The 15,848-nt window shown below is 41.7% G+C and overlaps 1 protein-coding gene across 5 annotated transcripts in view; it reads left to right on the top strand.

Annotated features, from left to right (window-relative positions):
• Positions 1–15,848, top strand: part of KCNAB1 (potassium voltage-gated channel subfamily A regulatory beta subunit 1) — a 589,565-nt gene that overhangs the window by 153,999 nt on the left and 419,718 nt on the right. For 2 of the 5 annotated variants that reach the window (XR_010749311.1, XM_066369870.1), the window contains exon 1: positions 4,871–5,837. The exons of 2 other annotated variants lie outside the window; for them this stretch is intronic. Coding sequence is in view for 2 of the 3 variants with exons in the window: in XM_066369870.1 (XP_066225967.1) it covers positions 5,617–5,837 (221 nt within the window). In the remaining variant the exon portion in view is untranslated. Of the gene's footprint in view, positions 1–4,870; positions 5,838–15,848 lie in introns of those variants that run through there. One more of the 5 variants, XM_066369873.1, reaches the window with a different exon arrangement.

Genomic DNA, 15,848 nt, shown 5'->3' with positions numbered 1-15,848 from the left:
GAATACTGCTCAGTGGCTCATGGAAAGAAATGAGAGAGCAGAATTGGGGTTCACACCCAGCACCTAAGGATCCCACACCCCAGAGTCCTTTCACATTACTGTGAAGACTTTATGATGAAAATAAGAAGATCAGGTGCAAGTTAAGTAGCCTGTGTTCTGCTCCTTACCAACTCTGTCACTGTGACCCAATGACCCTTTTGACATTATTTCCAAAGAATTCCAAATATCAGGTAATGAATAGAGAGCAGCACAGACCAAGGTATAATTGCAGAGTGGTTTCATATAATTGTGCACCTCTACATCTCTTGGAAAAAGCACTTCATGGAATCTGTAGAACAAGAGAGGATCTTGGGAAAAGTATGTATCACCCTCATATTTCAAGTGAGAGAAAAGAGGTAGAGAGCTTAATCATCTGAGGTTACAGGCAAGGTGACATAGTTAAGTTTGGAACCCAGGCCTTTGCCTGCTATTGCAGGCCTCTCTCCACTGTCTCACTGACACTTTTGAGTTCTCTGATTCTGATGTCCATCATAAATTAAGCCCTTAAAAGAACAAATTGGCAGAATAAGGAGATTATTAAGAACAAGACAAAGTACCTCAAAAAACACCATTTTTGTATCAATCATCACCATGTAGAAGTTTTATGAGTTTTGGAAAGGAATACATGAGTTGTAATTGGAGCGGGTCTTTAGAGCACATTTGTGGCCCTGGCCAGTTGGCTCAGTGGTACATTTGTAATATTGCTTTAATAGATAAAATAACAAGATAATAACGTTCATTAAGGTCTAATAATGATGTTTAGGGGCATCTTCTTTAGAGAGCTCCAATAGTTTCACTTGCCCCAAAATGGAGGAATTAAAATAAAAACAAACAATATCTATATTTGTATTAATGTGTTAGGCTACTATAACAAAATACCACAAATTGGGTGGTTGAAATAACAGAAATGGTCTTTTTTTACAATTCTGGAGGTTAGAAGTCCAAGATAAAGGTGTCAACAGTGTTGACTACTTCTGAGGCATCTCTCCTTGGCTTGCAGATAGCCATCTTCTCCCTGTGTTTTCTTCCCTCTGTGCAAGTCTTTGTCCTAGTCTCTTCTTGTAAGAATACCAGTAATGTTGGATTAAGGAGCACCCTAATGACCTCATTTTACCTCAGTTACTTTAAAGACCCCACTTTCAATACAGTCACATTCTGAGATATTTACAGGGGGTTAAGACTTCAATATATGAATTGAGGGAGGGCATAGCAATATCTATATCTCTTTCTATCTATGTATCTGAGTCTATGTCTATGTTTATGTCTATGTCTGTATCATCATTTGTGGGTCTTGCTTGACCCTGAAATAATAATAGTGAGCACTCCTTCAAATACTATTGTGTGATAGTGAAAGTATAAATATTCCAAATTTAATTTCCCCAGCTTAATTAGTATGCGGCCTGTTAGCACAAACTTATTAGAAATGGGCATACCTACAGTCAACTATTATCTAATTTCCAGTCCCCTGAAACCTGATGCTCCGTGAATGCTGGGAAGGGTGAGCACCATTGGGGTAAGTCACCAAGCTGCTGACTGGCCATCAGAAAGCCCATGTGGTGTCAGGGTTGAAAGACGTACTGTGGGTTGCAAGAAAGAGGCTTGCACTGTGAACATCCTCTGGACTCAGTTACTTGGTCCCCTTTGAGGCACATACTAAAGGCTGGGACACTTGTCAGTTCACAAGAGGTGTGGACATAAGTGTGGGGCGACTATTTAGGTCTTTGAAAAGAGCCGGCTGTGTGAAGCTAGAACATGCAGAATTTTCTATTCTTTTTTTTAGGCATCACATTTATTCAAGAATTTGGCATACTTCCATACTTTTCCCTCCCTCCCCCTTTCCTTCCTTTCTTTCCTCATCTCCCTTTCTCAATGATTTATAGAGTGAGGGCCTGCTGTGCACAGAACACTCTCCTGGTCCCGTGGGGGCTAGGATGACTCAGCGGGCACTGCTGTGCCTGGTTGGTTCTGATAACCTATTCCTCGTTCTGCTTTTGGTTATGTTTTCAGGCCTTGGCTCTGCTAGTTCTTGGCAAACCTGAAAGCCACTTTGTTGAACTGCATCCAGATCTTCTGAACCCTTGACACTCCCCTCCTCCCTGTAGGATTGACCCCACTCTCGACTCAGTCATTAGTCACTTTCCCCCTCAGCTGCTGGCTCCTGACCCCTTCCCCTTGTGATAATCAGTGTGCTTGTCTTGCTTCCCAGGCTGCTTTACTTTTCTGTTTTTATGTTTCTCTCTGAGCTGTTCCTTCTGATTTCCTCCCACTTCTTCCTCTTCTCGCTTTGATTCTTTTCCTGATTGTAAAGCCAGTAGCCATGGCCACCATCACAGCTCCCTGGCCCATGCAAGTTCGCATTAGATTCAGACAGACGGTAATGAAACAACAGAGCCGAGAACTGGTGGGCCATTAGCTTTAATTCTAGCTCACACCTGGCAGGCAAGTAAAAACACACACTTGGCTCCAAAACCCACTAATTCAGTGCTCACAAAGCTACTGGCTTATCCGAGTTTCCTAGAATCAAAAGTTTCTACCTCACCAGCCTTATTCACCTCTGTTCCCATCTCCTCCTCTCTACACAAACTCTGCACAAACTGGCTTCTCCTTCAGCACTCTCCCATCTTGGCTGCTTCTCCTGGCCTCTTCCATGTGGCCTTTCTCTGCTCTCATTTCTCTGCTCTCTCCTCTCATGCTAATCTCAGGAACCAAGAGAGAGCAAGCTCCCGGTCTGCCCCACTTTATAGTGTAGAAACCAAAACCTTTAATCCAATATACAAACAAGGAAGTCTCTGATACAGAGTTACTCATCTGAGGATTTCTCATGAGAGCGCACCACCCCACATCAAAAAGGGTGGGAAAGGCTTAGTCCTAAAACCAAGCCCCAGGCTACAAGGATCCTGCCTGCCCACAGCCCGCCCCCAACACACATTAATATAATCATGCTCATCCCAAGCAAGAAGGGCAACCAATACCTTCATCTGGGCAATGGGCTTCCACATGGGCAGCACCATCTTTAACAAAGTGAGCATAATATATTTTATCTTCCTAATGCTGATTTACATTGATCATTTCCAATGTGCCAGTTTAGTGTGAAAAAATAAAGGTTCTAATGATCTGTTTTCTCTTTACCCACTGTCATTCCATGGAACAAAGATACACTTAAAGAACTTCTTTCCTGGAGCTGAGGGTAAAAATAAGTTATCCTAGGCTCATTTGTCCCTTTCTACAGCCCTTACGCCATCCTAAGTTTTTCCTAACCACTGAACATTAGGCAGTGTATTTATTTTTTAAAGTAGAAAGTGGGAAGAGCATGGAGTATAAAGAATGAGTTTCCACAATGTGATTTAAACCTTATCTGCAGGTTATAAAATGCTAAAATTCATATCTGGAATAGAATTCAAAACAGGTGCACATTCTACTTGAAAATGTAACTTCTACAACTTGACTTGGCTGGGAAATACTGGCTAGACCTGCTATTTTATTTTTTTATCATATAGACACAGCAAAATGCATTCTCCCCACACGTACCAAACCCTGGAGTGACAGCCTCCCTCCTCTCCTGCTAATCAAATCCATGCTCCAGGCCAAGTCCCACCCTCTGTGAGGGCTGCCTGGGCATCCACAAGCTCCTTGAGGTCCAGACTCTAAGTCATTTTTGTACCCCAACAACAGCCAAGTCAGGTACTATAGAGTCTCATTAATAAATGAGGAACTACCTGTGGTGGCACAGTGGATAAAGCGTCGACCTGGAAATGCTGAGGTCGTAGGTTCGAAACCCTGGGCTTGCCTGGTCAAGGCACATATGGGAGTTGATGCTTCCAGCTCCTCCCCCTCTTCTGTCTCTCTCTGTCTCTCCTCTTTCTCTCTCTGTCTCTCCCTCTCCTCTCTAAAAAAATGAATAAAAAATAAATAAATAAATGAGGAACTCTCTCCGGCTTCCTGTAATCGCTCCCCCTGCTAAAATTAACTCCAGTGTGTTTAGTGTCTGTACAACTCATTCAAAGATAATGTGCTTCTGACATTCTTAATTAGCTCCTTTAAGACTGAATGCTTTGTCCTTTCCATGGGATTGTTTGTTCTTTAGGTGAAAAAGAGTATTTCATTTTTTTCTCCATATTTCTTTCTATTGTCTAGTGCAGAGATGGTGCTCACAAATATTGTTGATTTGAACCTTGTTCCTTTATGCTTGACAGCAGTGTCTGTTGGGAACCATGTTTAGAAAACTGATTTTACAGAACCCACAATTGTATTGTAAATACATCTATACAAGGAGTTATTATTATTATTGGTCAGTTGATGCTTAGTTTGATTCAACCACATTTATCGAGCAGTTTCTCTGCACCTGATACTCAGCTAGGCAATGTTCCTGCCTCACATCTTGTTGCTCACTGTCTCCTGGTTTGGGGACAGTGTCTGTCCTCACCAGCTGGCCATTGTTGACCAGCAGGCACTGTGTACACACTTCCAGACACCTGGCCTGGGCCTTTCTGGGTAGTGATGTGAACTTCTGCTCACCTAGTGCAGGCTCTTCTGGGTGGTGCGAGCTTGCTGCCTCCTCCCCCATCCTAGGCCCTCTTTGGGCGTCAGAATAGATTTTGTAGCAAGTTAGATGACTTGTCTCCAAAAAATCTGCACTGTGGTTTTTCAGGACATTTTAAATTTACCTGCCTATGAAATAATGTGCAAGGGGGAAATGAACCCTGGTAAGTTTCAACTGTTGTGCTGCAGCAGGATCTATCTGGTTTGAATCTGGGCGGAGCCCCCCTTATGAGCAGCCCTCCAGATTCTGTTACAGTAATAGTCTGTGAAAGTGATCCTGGCCCTGCCTTGCACACAAAGGCAAGGAGCTCTTTAAGGGAACTAACTGCCTGCTCCTCCGTACAGCTGCAGAGCAGCCCTCATATGGGCTCAGCCGCCCAAGCTTTTGCTTGAAAATGAATGCGGAGGTCTTGCGGAGCCCCCACCACATCCTGGAGTAGGGCAGGGAGGGAGCTGGCAGCGTGAGTAGATGAAGACCAGCGATCTCCCGAGAGAGGCTCTGATTAGCTGTTTCTCCGATGTTCAGCGTGCCAGTTGAGCATTCTGCCTGTGGTCCAGGGCTGGCGCGTCTTGCGGTAAGCCTGCATGGATTTGACCCATCGCTCAGAGGCGAGTCCGCATTCAAACACCGCGGATGGGCTTCCAGCCGGGCTGTGTGCAGTCAGCACGAATGCTGAGTCCTAAGCGTCTGCAAAAGCCTCCAGACTCCATGGATTTGGCTCTTTAATCAGCCGAGATTACTACCCGGCAAGACTGGCGAGCTTGATCCGCGCTCCAGCTGCTGTGACAACTTCGGGGCTGGCTGTTGACTTCTGTCATTGCCCGGGGCTCCGTCAGTCCTGCACTGCAGCCGCTCCTGCCGCTCTCCCGGCTCTGAAGTCGGCCTCGAGGGCTCCTTAGTCGGCATCCCCAGGAAAGGGGGCGGAGGGTGGCAAGGAGGGGTTAAAAGACGAACGAAAACCCTCCCAACTACTGAACCTCTCGTGACTGTCTGTGTTCTGGGGTTCTGAGAGGGACCGTGCGCTGCCGGGGGAAGCAATGCAAGTCTCCATAGCCTGCACAGAGCACAATTTGAAGAGTCGGAATGGTGAAGACCGACTTCTGAGCAAGCAGAGCTCCACCGCCCCCAATGTGGTGAACGCAGCCAGGGCCAAATTCCGCACGGTCGCTATCATCGCGCGTAGCCTGGGCACGTTCACTCCGCAGCACCACATTTCTCTCAAAGAGTCCACCGCAAAGCAGACTGGCATGAAATATAGGTATGGATGTAATTCTGCCCGGGTTTTCCGTGGTCTGTACAGGTGCAGTGGAGACAGTTCATCAGGTTTAAAAAGTGACTTATTCATTGGTGGGTTGTACAATTTCGACTTCTCAGGTGTCTCTGAACTAGCTCCGTAGGAGGGTGGAAACCCAAGGTGGTTGTGTTGTGTTGTGTGTATAGAATTTTTTTTTTTTAAATGCAGCCTGTTTTCTATATTCTAAAGTGTTAGGAACACCTTAGGAGCTGTATGCATTCTGATCTGCAGAGAATAACACAACTGCTGTAGACTGGTATTGAGATCAGGGTAGCTTTCCAACAGCATATGGTTGTCCTATTTTTTTTTTTTGGTACAGACTGTAGTTTCTGGGATTATACTATTAAGAATAGCTTCCCATCTATTACTGCATTCTTATTTTTCTTTTGAAAGACCCAGACAACAAATGCTGGGCAAGCTTTTGAGGAACTTTTATTGCAGAAGGGACACTCTAGAACGGCACATTAGATTGAACACTGACGTATTTAATTCTAAATTATTGCTTGAAATAAAGTGTAGAAGTTGTGAAGAATGGAGAAAATGTCAGTTGTTGTAATACTACTAGTTTGCTCATAAAATCTTTAGGTCACCTTTCTTCTGTTGTTTCCCATAGTTGAAAATCTTCATGGTAATAGTTGATGCTCCTTAAATAGGAAATGACTTAAGTTTGATGAGTAGAAAATTGCATTATTTAATTATGTGACTTCTACCTCCTCATTATATCTGCTTTATACTAAGCTTTTCTGACTTTATTTCTTCCAAACTAGCATGCATTTAATCTCTGAAAGCGTTTGCAGGTGTAGAGGAGAAACGCTAATGATGCCTCTTTCAAAGGCTTTGGTCAACCCTGCTTTGCAGATGTGATTTTGTCAATGACTTACATTGAACTGTCCAGCCTCTTTCTTAGGGACCAGGTTTTAGGATGGGAGAAACTTCAATTCACACCTAATATTGTTTCCCATGTGAGATTGTTGAAAATAAGCATTTAAATCAATTTTTACAAAACTTGTCCTCAAAAAAGTTTCTTTGCAGAGTTATAGGAAAGCTTCTTATTGCAAAAAACTTCGAGCCCTGTTGTTTTTCTGTATTTTTGAGCCATTAAGAAAGCAAGCTGTAAGTGGAGGGTTGCCCCAACCTCAGTATAATGCCAGCAGCCTGGCTCCAGGCAGCTCCATGTCAGCAATGTGAGCACCTCTGTTCCCCTGGTATTTCCATGATGGAGAGTAAGGCCCCACAGTGAGTCTGCTGAGACTGCAGTCTTGCATGCATTGGTATTGTCTATTGCTGCTTCCATGGCTCACACCCAACCTCTGCCCCGTGGACACAGCACTGCTCTGCATCCAATTCAGCTGCAGAGATGAAGATCTCTCTCTCTCTCTCTCTCTCTCTCTCTCTCTCACACACACACCCTAGAAACGGGCCACTGAGGGTTAAGGCAGATGAGAGAAGTGGTGTGAATTGTGTCCTCCAGCATTTTAGCAACACCATGAGCTTTCTTTTTGTAAACCAGAAGAAATAAAAAGTAATCCCTTTTATTTCTTGTGGCAAAGTTTCCCAGTTGCTTGGGGGTCCTTGTATTGGAAGAGTTTGGTCTTATGAGGGCTTTCAGAGGCAGAGGGTTTCCATTAAGGGTTTTCTAATAATACTTATAGCTCAGTTCAGATGGAATAATAATAAGTAAGACTCACACGGGCATCTTTTTTTATTACTGGCAATTAAGGGCTGCTCTTTTCCAATAAAAAGTTAGCTACCTGTGGTCTTCAGTATACTTTGAATTTAACATACTATTTGTTGTTTATTGTGACTGGACAAGATACCTGGTCTCCACTCTCCCTCTTATTCTGAACCTTTCTATCTATGACAGGTGGTTTTGTGTGTGAGTGAGTGTGAATTAACCCCTCTTTCTTTTTTCAGATTTTACTCAGAGTGAATTTTGGGAAAGAAATTATGAGATTATGCCAAATGTACACTAAGATTTTCTTAGTGCTGAAGAGACAGAGGTGGGAGGAAAGAGACTAATAATATGCTTTATCAAAAATTATAGGAATAGTTTTATTAGCCAAGTTATCCTTTTCTTTGACATTGATGTCACTAAAAGATAATGTGCATGTGTGGACTATTGATTAATGATAACAAATAGCAAAAAAAAATAATAATGCCATAGAGTTAGGAAGGTAATTGGCTTGGGTAAGAGATCAAGAGATTTTCTGAAGGAACTAGAATGGAAAGTCAGTGGCTAGTTGTGTTTATAATGATATTCTCATCCTGAAAAATGATTTCCATAAACAAAGCTTAATCTGGGATCCATAAAACCTATAGAAGATTAAAATTATTATCTTTGTGTGTTTTTTGGAGGAGAAGGTTCATAGCTTTCATCAAAATATGAAGTGTCTACACTCAAAAATTGTCAAAAAGCAGTGTTATGGAATGAAAAGGTAGTCACTTAGTACACAAATAGTTTGTTTTTTTTTTTTTTTTTCTGAAGCTGGAAACAGGGAGAGACAGTCAGACAGACTCCCGCATGCGCCTGACCGAGATCCACCCGGCACGCCCACCATGGGGCCACGCTCTGCCCACCAGGGGGCGATGCTCTGCCCATCCTGGGCGTGGCCATGTTGCGACCAGAGCCACTCTAGCGCCTGAGGCAGAGGCCACAGAGCCATCCCCAGCGCCCGGGCCATCTTTGCTCCAATGGAGCCTTGGCTGCGGGAGGGGAAGAGAGAGACAGAGAGGAAGGCGCGGCGGAGGGGTGGAGAAGCAAATGGGCGCTTCTCCTGTGTGCCCTGGCCGGGAATCAAACCTGGGTCCTCCGCACGCTAGGCCGACGCTCTACCGCTGAGCCAACCGGCCAGGGCCCAGTACACAAATAGTTCTAAGCACCTATTCTGTACCAGGAGCCTATTGGAACTAAGTACACAAAGGTCTAGAGACCAGGCAAGGTTTTGGGCTTGAGTTCAGATGGGGAAACAGACCATGAATGAGAAAACAAATGGATAATAATCTATTGTGAGACATTCTTATGAAGGCTATATTTTGGGTAGTGATAGTCATGCCTGGGGCAGTTTATTCATTTTGCTTTAATTTCAGGATTATTGTTACACTTTGGGGCATGGGTAATTGTGTCTGTTTCTGCCACCTGTTTTTGCTACCCCAGGAACTTCTTTTAGGTTCCAGCCTGCTGTAAGGTGCTACCTGGCCATTGAGGACTAATTTATGATCCTGATAACTGAGTAGAATGCCATCTACTCATATAATGCCTTATAATTTGTAAAGCCCAACTCACTTCATAGTCTGTGATTACCATTCATTAATCAAGAACTCATGAACTTGGGATTTTAGAATACACATTTTGAAACATCTGAATTCTGTGAAAAAAAATGCTCAAAGCCACTATTAGACCCACACTACCATTGTGCAAGAATCTTTTGAAAAATTAGTTATTGTTTTAAGGTTAAGGATGGGGTAAAAATCCACTAGAACAATTGATACTCTCAAACGACACTGTCAGCTCAAAGAACAAGATTCCCCATGACATTTTTCTTGGGGATGATCTTGTATGTAAATAACATAAATATTGCATTACTTACAGTGTTTACATTTGTGCTTTGTTAATGCATCAGTTTCTTTATTTTAATTTTGTGTGTTTTTAATTTCATACTTCATCACTCTGTGTTAGAGTTTGATGTACAATCTGCAACCATACATGGTAGATGTAGACACATACATGAACCTTTCATCATAAGAATCCAAGTCACTCAGAACAGAAGTTAAGCCAGATTGGTTTGGTTATTTTTACCTGTTTGGTTGTTGCTGTTGTTTTTTATTATAACTTTTTAGAATGATTCAGCTACTAGTACTGGACATGGTCTCAGAACTTTTGTCATTCAGAATTGAGCATATTTATACTGATAAGCTACCTCCAGTTCTATAATTGTCACTTTATCTCTAGGGCAATTTAAATATTGATGAACCCAATTTCATTGAGAAAAATTTTATCTTCAACATATACATTCATGTCAATATAGCCTTGTACTGTATAGTTACATAAAACATGCTTTGAAATTCTTTAAGATAATTCTTTACCAGAAGAAATATTGCCTGAGCAATAATCTAAATTCCACTAAAAACTTCTATTTTTCCAATTTTTTAGGTTAACATATTACCACTTTTTGTCATCATTTTAAATTTTTTTTAAGTAATTATAGATTCGCAGGAGTACACACACACACAGGCACACACACATGCATACACAATGAATTTCCATGTATCTTTAATCCAGTTTTTCCTATTGGTCACCTCCTGCATACCTATAGTACAATATTGAAACTAGTAAGTTGACATTGGTACAGTCCACAGAATTTATTCAGATTTTACCAGTTACACATATATTCATGTGTGTGTGTTTATATGTCTATGCAATTTTATCACATGTAGAAGTTTGTGTAACTACCACCATCATGAAGAAGCAACATTGGTCCTTCATACTACCTCTTCATAGCCACATCCACATACTTCTCCCCAATCCTAATGCCTTGGCAATCACTAATCTGTGACTCATCTCTATAATTTTGTTGTTTCAAAAACATTATATAGATGGCGCCTGACCAGGCGGTGGCGCAGTGGATAGAGCGTCGGACTGGGATGTGGAAGACCCAGGTTCGAGACCCCGAGGCCACCAGCTTGAGTGTGGGCTCATCTGGTTTGAGCAAAAATTCACCAGCTTGGACCCAAGGTCACTGGCTCAAGCAAGGGGTTGCTCGGTCTGCTGAAGGCCTGCGGTCAGGGCACGTATGAGAAAGCAATCAATGAACAACTAAGGTGTCGCAGTGCGCAATGAAAAACTAATGATTGATGCTTCTCATCTCTCCGTTCCTGTCTGTCTGTCCCTGTCTATCCCTCTCTCTGACTTTCTCTCGGTCTCTGTAAAAAAAATAAAAATAAAAAAATAACAAAAACATTATATAGATGGAATCATACAGTTTTTAATATTTTGGGATTGGCTTTTTTTGCCCCACTTAGTATAACTCCCTTGAGACCAATCCAAATTGTTGTGTGTATGAATAATTCATTTTTTTATTGCTAAATAGCATTCTATGGAATGGATGTTTTAGTGTTTTTTAACCATTCATCCACTGAGAGACAATCTGGTTGTTGTCATCATTATTTTTAGGATGCATTAGATGCTGTCAGATGATAACATAATTGCCAAATTTTTTCAATGCCATTCAGTAGCTCAAACTGCCTAACATGACACCCGAGGTCCTTCATGGTCTGACTTCTTCATGCTTTCCAGTTGCTATTCTTTGTTTTTCATCTTACCTCCAACTTCATGCTTTATCAGAAGTACCTACCTGAGAAAGGACTGCTCATGATACTGTAGACTTTCTTGCTTTTTTAGAAAAAGTCTCTGTATCAGTTTTCATGGTGGGCCTTCTGCCCTTGGGTTCTCCCACTCCTTTGATAATTCAGGCAAACTCTTATGCATCCTCCAAGATCCAACTCTAACATAATCTCTATAAAACCTTCCTTGGCTCCCTCCCATCTAGCATTAAATATTTGCTCTTTAATGCCTTCACTGCATCTGGGTCTTACTTCTGTTACAGAAATGATTGGTTGCATAGTGCTGCTATTATACATTTGCATCTGTGTCTTCCCCATTAGATCATGAGCAGCATGAGATCTGGATTTTATTCATCTCTGTAACTCATAGTCTAACCTGGCACCTAGCACATAATAGCTACTTAATAAATACTTGGAAAATGACCACACGACCACACATGCAGGACACTCTGTTAAGTGCTGGAAATACAGAGAGTGAGAGTCCTTTCTTGAGTATTTACAGTTTAGTCTTGACTAGTTTTCTACAGAAAAGGCTGCAAAGTGATACAAAGAATAAGTCTACTGTAGTTTAAGGAGACCTCATTCACCAGGGGCTATAGGGTAGGAGTCAGGGAGAGGTTTCATGAGAAAGGTGAGTAGTGGAGCTTGGTATTGAGAAAGGAGAAATACCAAGACAAGCAGAGAGGAGGAGGACACAGACTTCAGTCGGAGGAACAGCATGTCCCAAAGACTGTGCATGGAGTGGTAAGAAATAATGGAATAGGGCAGAGGGCTTGCGCAGGGACGTGGTGAGAGAGCACACTGGAGAGGTAAAAAGGGGTCAGACTTTGGTACCTTGGAGGTCAGAGTAAGCAATATAAGGTAAACGTCAGCAGTGGTGGGACCATTATGGAGTCCTGCTACAAAATTCTGTTAAGAAAGTCTTCAGTTGTTCCAAAAAGAAAAATCTAAGAGTTTTGAGCTTAAAATGAGAGAATTTATGCTGGACTTCAAAGCAATCTCTATTTTCATACGTGGAATCAAGACTCCATAGAGAAGAGGCAGAGCAGATGCCTTTCCCAGGCAATTCCTTTCCCAGCCTCTTTAGTAAAGCACATGCCTCATCCACTGTTCCTGACCTCCCACGAATGGTGGGCAGATTTTGAATCAAAGCAATTGAAGTGAGATCAGTCTTGTCAGCTGATTACATAAATGGAACCGTGTGTGTGTGTGTGTGTGTGTGTGTGTGTGTGTGTGTGTGTGTGTGTCTGTCTGTCTGTGTGTGTGTGTCTGAGAGAGAGAGAAGGGGGGGGAGAGAGAGAGAGAGAGAGAGCAAGCCTCCACAGAGGGAAAAGTGGGAGGAAATAGATGCGCTGAAGGTGGAGAAAGGGGAAGAGCCAGCTCTGTAGCTGTGTTTCACATAGAAATATTTTATTTTAGTCCAGAGACAAGAGCAGCTTGGTTATTTAAAATGCCAAATTTTTTTGGAGGGGGTGGTAAAGAATACAATTGTCATTCTCACTGACTTCTATCATGGGTGTAGGCTTTCCTCTCTTCCTCAAAGCAAAATGCTGAGAATGGGGAGGAACCTTTCTGAAAATCAGTTGCTAATTCAATCTCATAGAGTTTATTCCACCTCTGCAAAGCACCAATCAGAAGACTGGCGTCCATGAGATGGTGAGAAAATGGTAGGAGGGAGGGAGCCTCCTGGAAGTTATGAGGCAAGGGTAGTTCCAGTTCTCTGGCTGTGTGTGTGTGTGTGTGTGTGTGTGTGTGTGTGTTTGTGTACATGTGCAAATGAAGGAATCCATCTGAAGTGTTTTCTCATCTTCTAGTTGTAATCTTTAATTGGGTTGTTTCAGATGGAGTCCTAAATCCCGAATCCACTCAACAATCCCCGTTAGAACTGTGCTTGTTTCATAGGTATCCTCTTTAAAATTTCTCTGCAAACATTTCAACTTGTGGTAATTGAGAAATGTTCTGAGAGAAGGAGAAAAAAATAACGTTAGACCCCAAAGGCAAACCAGATTAATTAATGTGACTGATTTTTCAAATTCTTCTCATCAAATTTATTATCTATTATTATATTAGTTCATGACAAGTATGAGGTTTGAATTCAGTGAATCTGATGAAAACATAGGTCTCTTGGTTTCTTCGAGTATTATTCAAAAATCCTGTTAGGAGAGAAAAGCCCTTTGTGAGAAGAATTGAATTCACAAGCATTGATTCGTACTTTTCTTACGAGAATCTCAAAGTCATTATGATAGTTATTAGACATTTCAAAATGGTTCAATGTTGCAAATTTATCATATTGTATGCTTAAAAAATCACTGTCATCAGTTTTCTGTTCTTTTCAGAATTAAAAGAACAGTAATAGAGACTGAGTAATTTAAAACAAAAGTCTTTAAAATTTCTATTTAAGTATTTAGAATAATTAATCCTCTGTGATCACCAGTAATGAATGAGTTAGCAGTGGATGTTAGTAGTGAGAAAACTGTAGATACAATCTAGTTCAGTCACTTTTTTTTTTATATAAAGAATGGCCAGTGACTTGGTCAGAATTACTCAGGGAGCTGATCGGAAGGTCAAAGGTCAAGGTGTCCGGACAGCACCAGCAGAATTCCTTGTACCCCTTCAGTTTCTACACTGCAGCTTCTTGGTCATGCCCCATTTTTCAACACAGGAAAGAAGTACAGTGCATTCAATGCTTCTAGAAGGGACAATTCCCTTCTATACAAATGCACAGTTTGCAGTTTAAGCTTTTATCTCTAGAGAAAGCAAAGCCATTCTGTACACTGAGAGAGCCAGACCAGACTCCTTTTTCCTGGGGAGCTGTGAGGACCCCAAAGGGTCCCACGATAGTGCTCTACTTGCACTATGTTCTGAAGCTGGCCTTAAGTTAATTTCCAGATGAGAGTGTGCTGAACATCACCATTTGTAATGAACTAGTCTGTCAGAAAGAGATCTACAAAACCACAGGCACAGATGACCGGACAGTGCAGTATGTCGGCCCTGGATGGGAAATGCTTATTTGGGCATTCCATGCTGAGCATCCTTTACTCTCCTTTACGCTTTAAGAGATCCCTCTGAAATCTTGTTCCTGTGACTCGGGATTAAAATATGTTTAAAAATCTTCATTGCACATTGGTTCATTTATTCAGATTGGAAACCAAAACAGAAGCCCAGCAGTGTTTTGTTTGTTTGTTTGTTTGTTTGTTTATTCTTTTGCCCTTGGACTCCACAGCAAGGGAGGACTCTGAGAGCACTTGCACGGGCTATCTGGTCTGGCCCTTATGAGAAATCTGCCCTGTTTTTCCAATTTGCACTGTGCAGCAAGTACTTGTAAAGGAGCCTGAAGAAATACCATATAACCTCTTTCATAGCAATCATGAAAAAAAAGGTTTTTGGCTCTTTTTTCTAATAATTAGAATTATTCATTAAGCTTTGAAATCCTCAGAGAAGGCAATAGGTGAAGGTTTTTAGAATTCTCATCTATTGTCTGGACCTTAAAAGTCAGGTCAGTTTGGAAAGTAAAAATGGAAGACTGAGGAGCAAGAAAGCATGGGCACAGCAGTGAAGCAAGGGAGGCAGTCGGTGGCATGCAGAGGGTCCCAAGCCCCTGGGACACCAGGGAGGAACTCCTTCCCATTCTGGTTCTGGCATCTGCTCACCTGGCCTGACTAGTCCACTGTTGAACCATCCAGAGCGAAAAAACAAAAACACATTTCACTGGGACAAAGTCCTTTGTGCAATCGACTCAACTTGTTTCAAGCTGTATTGAAAGCATTTTGATCCTTGAAATAGAAAATGAGCTGGCTATAATTTCCTGCCTCGTCAGGCTTCTGGTACTTGAAAACCATTACAGTACTATGCCTCAGCCTCTTAATTTCCAGGATGGTTCTCATCTTCTCCTCCCAGATTTCATTTTTTGATTCCCAGCTGTAATTATGACTCCCATTTAAACCCTTTAGAGGATGACTACATCTCCTTGAAGTCCTCCGGAGCTGGATATAATTCCAAGAAAAGTAAAGACTTTTCAACACTGAATGGCAAGATTGCCTTATAACAGAAACATGCTCTGTCCCCTTGTTTGCATTTCATGGTCATGCTTATTGTGTTAGGAGAAAATAAATATTTTTTAATATTTTGAGCCAATCTTTGAAAAAATAACCAAGAAACATTTTTTTAAAAATTCTAACCTATTTATTAGACTCATGGAGGATGACTGCTGATACAGTAACTCCTAGAAGATTACCAGTTCTAAAGGTTATAATGGTCTCAGCTGCAGTCTCTTGGGCTAAAGAATCATGAAAAGGTCAAATTTCATATGTAGGTTTCCGTGGTAGTGGAGTTCCACATAAAAACTAACAATGTATAATGCAATTAATTTGACTTTTGATATATTCTTATAAAGAAAATTTTTTTTAAAATTTAACATGTTTAAATACGAAGGCAACTGTATGTGACTAGTGTTATTAACAAGAAAAATTTTCTGTGTTGGTGATGACCATCTTCCAGGAAAGAGCCCTGGGTGGACTCAGCTACAGGGAATTCCCAGCACAGTATTTTTCACCATGAGTTTGTATCTACTGGAAGGCCCATTTGGTTTAAAAGAACTATTAAGTATGAAAAGCAAGCTTTTTCTTGTAGAACATA

This window comes from Saccopteryx leptura, chromosome 2, assembly GCF_036850995.1.
Source record: "Saccopteryx leptura isolate mSacLep1 chromosome 2, mSacLep1_pri_phased_curated, whole genome shotgun sequence".
Taxonomy (NCBI): domain Eukaryota; kingdom Metazoa; phylum Chordata; class Mammalia; order Chiroptera; family Emballonuridae; genus Saccopteryx; species Saccopteryx leptura.
This window is presented reverse-complemented; position numbering and strand designations above follow the sequence as displayed.